Here is a 4384-nt window from a genome sequence, read left to right as displayed (position 1 = left end):
GGGGGGGGGGGGGGGTAGTTACCACTGTATGAGATGTTCTTTAAACAGAAGCGATCTCATCTACTACAAATTCTCTAGTGCCCTGCATTCATTTGTAGCTGCTAAAGCATGCCTGTGACAAGTGAACCCAAACCATGGCCTTTCCCTGTATGTGACCATGAGATTTCAGCCTCGACATTCTTTCTTTGAGCTATGCTTCTTGCCATCAGACTTGCGGCAGATGCAACCTGGATAAGGATTGGCATAGAAGTTCTCCTCCAGTTTCGAGGACTTCCCAGGACATCTGGGATATGGTGACCCCATTCTCTCTTTATGTAATTCCATAACTTTGTAAGAATACTCTTCCCAGCTTAATGCTCCTGCGTCCAATCGGTCTATCAAATCCACTAAATTTGTCCTGAAAATAGATGATAAGCGTCCCTTAGATTGAGACAGAAACTCTTTTCCAATTCATTTTTCCATTTAGGATTTCAATCCTCCTACCATACCTGCATGAAATAGCTTTACAGCTCTGACTAAGTATCAACTACTAGTACAGAGTAATTACTCAATGAACAACATTAAGTTATTTTAGGATTCTCGTTTATGAATTGAGTCTTTTTCTGCCATATTTTTTACTTTGTTAAGAAAAATTCCCGGCTATGGATTTGTTTATCTCTGCTCTATACCTGTCAGGGCTGATGGTTTTCCGAAACCCTTCAAATCTCCTGTGACCTTGGACAGCTTTAGCCATGTTCCCATCATAGGTGTAAACGAAAACATCACTCTCTACTGCTACAATATAGTCTAAAGCAGCCAACTGGTTCTGATATTGTTTGAAAGGCTCCAATTCCTCTTCAGTTGCCAAAGAAGAATGTGTGAAGGTGTTAGGATACATAGCTTTTAGCGGTTTAATCCCGCTTTCGCTGTAAATGTTGCCAGCAACAATGTAGATATTGGTATCAGAAGGATACCCCATTGCCTGAAGAAATATAGCTACCTCTCTTGGAGTCATGGGGCATTCCCCTAGTAGTCTTTGTTGGGTACCGTTTATGTCTTTTACCTTCCAGTGTCTCACGTTAAACCTTAGGGTTGTCAGCTCTTCATCCTCCGCTTCGGTAAGGCTGTGACTACAGCCCGTGAATGCCAGCATGTCTTTTTCGTATCTGCAATCAAAAATATTTGCTATTAGGAACATATATAACTTTGGGAGAACCGGTCTTGGTAGTTTAAACTGTACATGTGAATGAAATACTAATCATCGTACTTATATGTAACAGCTTAAACCCACCGTTAGCAAATTCCACCTCGGTTGGAGAGTGGAACGAAACATTCCTTATAAGGGTATGGAAACCTCTCTTTAGCTGACACATTTATAACTTTGATAGGAAGCCCAAAAGGGATAGCTCAAAAGAGACAATATCTGCTAGCGGTGGGCTTGAGTTGTTACATTACACGATGTTCTTTGACGGTGAAATGAAATGGAGTTCTTCTATTCTCAGGTAAGAATTGGTGTTTTGGTTTAGCATTCAATTTGAAAGTAGGCCTAGGAAAGTACTACTCTTGGGACTTCTTGCTTACCTTAAATGCAGAGCTAAATAAGGTTTTCCATCACTTCTTAGTCGAGCAACGAGCTTGTTTCCAAACTGTTCAATTTTGGTATTGAATGTCAAAGCTCTATACATTGCTCGACATCGTAGTTTCTGTGTCGATTCCGCAACACCATTGTTGGCTAATCGAGAGTCCGTGTGGGTTAAGTTAAGGATTTTGTGCTGCTTCAACAAAGACGCCATATGTACTCTATAGTAACGAGGCTGCATATATATTTCCTTTTAGAATGGGAGGGAAACAAAGTGAATGAATGGAAATGGGAGGGAAACAAAGTGAATGAATGAATGAATGTGCAGCGAATACCTTAGACCAAGAAACTGGTGCCGTTTCAAAGGGCTTGATATGTGAGAGTTCTAAAGGGAGAGATTCTATTACATGAACTTCATCCCTCAAAACTTGGATGAAATTTTTCCAGTTGAAGATGTCTTTGAATTCACTGCAAAAAAGGGATTCAATACTTCATTTAGTTTGAAATTAAACTCACAATAGAAGCTAGGAATAACGACCTTGTATCAGTCCAAAAGGATCTATGATCCAAAGAAGGAAGAACTAGAGTTGCATTCATGAGTTTTGCTATAGCAACCAGGTCACTTATCTGCAATAGTTATCATAAAATAAACAAACAAATAAATCAAAAACATTTCTATCTAAAAGAAAAAAAAACTTATTCATTTCAACGAAGAGACCCCAGTTTTCATCTGGTTCAATCCGCCGTTAGCTCGAGCAAGAAGGTAGCCATTTGTTTCAATCTCAATCCCTGATATTAAACCAGTATTAATTTGTTTGAAATCAGGAAGGATAACAATAATCTCATAGAAATTGCTTACATGATTGGTCGTTCTTTGTCCCATTTATGCATTTGTAATAGTTTTGTCTGTCTGGTTGCTCCCATGTCTCCAAAAACTAACCGCCATTTGGAAAAACAAAATTATTTAAATATAATATAATAATTAAAAAGTAAATAAAAGAATTCGTATTAATTTAACCTTGGCCGGAACAGGGTTGTGGGGGTTGGTCTTGGCGGAAGCAGATTGGGCCAAAGCGGCGTTTGATTGGTAGAGAAGTTTTTGGCGGGGAATGAAATTATCAGAAGGCCCCCCAGTTTTTTTGTCGTTGTGCATAAACCGCATTTCATCAAAAGAATTAAGCAACGTAAACTTAACGAACAGAGAGATGGTGGAAAACGCCAAAAGCAACAAGCAGCCGATCACGTAACATCCAGGGCGGCGCACAATGTCGGGAAAGTGGCGGTGGACATGGCGGCGGAAGGAGGCAACATGTTTGGCGTCGCCGTCGATGAAGATGCCAGCAGCTGCGAGTTTGGCGGCATCCTCATGGTCATATTCCAACAGCCTTCTTCTGGTCATGACGTTGAAGAGGAGGAGGAGGAGGAGGAGGAGGAGGAGGAGGAGGAGGAGGAGGCGTAAAGGGCAGTGGCAATGAATTTTGAATTTTTGTTTCGGTGGAGAGGTGGTGGAGGTGTTCAGAAAGAGGGGGGCGAAATGGGTAGTAGTGGACGAGAAGGGATTTGACGGTTTATTTGTGAATTAAACGATTTTTAATTGGCTGTGGGGATATCATAGGAACCGAAATCTGAGGAACAACGTAGCCTTTCCAGTTGCTGCTCATCCATCATCTCTACCATTCCATTCCCTTTTCTAATTCAGGACATTTCCTCTATAAATATTACCAATATATTAAAGATTGCTAAAAATATATATTTCTAAATAAAAAAAAATATAGTACCTCTTTTATTTTATTTCATCCCAAAAGTCCTTGTCATTTTATTTCCACGGCCTGGCCTGGTCAGTACCTAGCCGGGCTTTTTTTGTTCCAATGAATCGTAGATAAAATTATTTATTTTATTTGAAAACACAAAATGTTTTTGAAACAAAAAAAATCGAAACAACAAGAATCATAAGAAGATTTATTATTTGATTCCTATGATACAGAAAAAGATGATATAGAATCAAGGTGCCATTCCTTACTATTATTCTTTATTTTAGTACTTTACTAGAATAGAATTAAAAAACTTGTTAATTTTTTAATTAAAATGAGTCCTCTTTTCCTAATCTCATCAGTCGCCCTGATGAAAATACGTCAACGTTCGAATTTTCATGATTCTTTTCTGATCCGATCTTTTTATTATTTATTACTACGACTTATTTTCGTCTTCGACAAAAGGTCAATTTATATGCAATAATTGCATTGTAGCGGATATAGTTTAGTGGTAAAAGTGCGATTCGTTCTATTAATCCCTTAATAGTTAAGGGATCCTTCGGAATTATTAATATTCCGATCAAAAACTTTTTTTCTTAAAAGGATTTAATCCTTTACCTCTCGATGAAAGATTCGAGGAAAAATATAAATTCTCGTGATTTGTATCCAAAAATAAGTTCGAAATTGAAAAAATTGGATCACGAAATTACGAAACATAATTTTATTGAATTGGATCAATACTTCCAATTGAAGGAATAAGGGATCCATGGATAAAGGTAGAATTTTTTCTAATCGTAACTAAATCTTCAATTTTTTCTTTGGATAAGGGAGATTGAAGCAAAAAAAAATAGCTATTAAACAGTGTCTTTGGTTTACTAGAGACGTCGACATCGTTTTTTAGCTCGGCGGAAACAAACTACTTTTCCTAAGGATTATATTAAATAGAAATAGGGAACGAAATAAATAACTGGAAAGATTGTTATAATCTCCTCTTGTATAGGGATCATCTATAAAGCGTGTCCTTTTGAATGCATTCAGACGGAAAGGCTGACATAGATGTTATGTATGGGTGGCA

General features: G+C 37.9%; 1 protein-coding gene across 1 annotated transcript; it reads right to left on the bottom strand.

The window, feature by feature from the left end:
- Positions 1 to 14: 14 nt before the first annotated feature.
- Positions 15 to 2957, bottom strand: LOC111460891 (O-fucosyltransferase 19-like). Its single transcript, XM_023104244.1, is given in 9 exon segments — positions 15 to 397; positions 669 to 1145; positions 1561 to 1813; positions 1816 to 1845; positions 1881 to 2026; positions 2097 to 2185; positions 2277 to 2347; positions 2418 to 2493; positions 2577 to 2957. Coding segments are annotated over 9 exon segments (1755 nt in total). The 3' UTR covers positions 15 to 165.
- Between the last annotated feature and the right edge of the window lie 1427 nt (positions 2958 to 4384).

Source organism: Cucurbita moschata, unplaced genomic scaffold (assembly GCF_002738365.1).
Source record: "Cucurbita moschata cultivar Rifu unplaced genomic scaffold, Cmos_1.0 Cmo_Scf00002, whole genome shotgun sequence".
NCBI classification, from domain to species: Eukaryota; Viridiplantae; Streptophyta; class Magnoliopsida; order Cucurbitales; family Cucurbitaceae; genus Cucurbita; species Cucurbita moschata.
The sequence above is the reverse complement of the archived record's forward strand: the minus strand, read 5'-3'. Positions and strand labels throughout refer to the sequence as shown.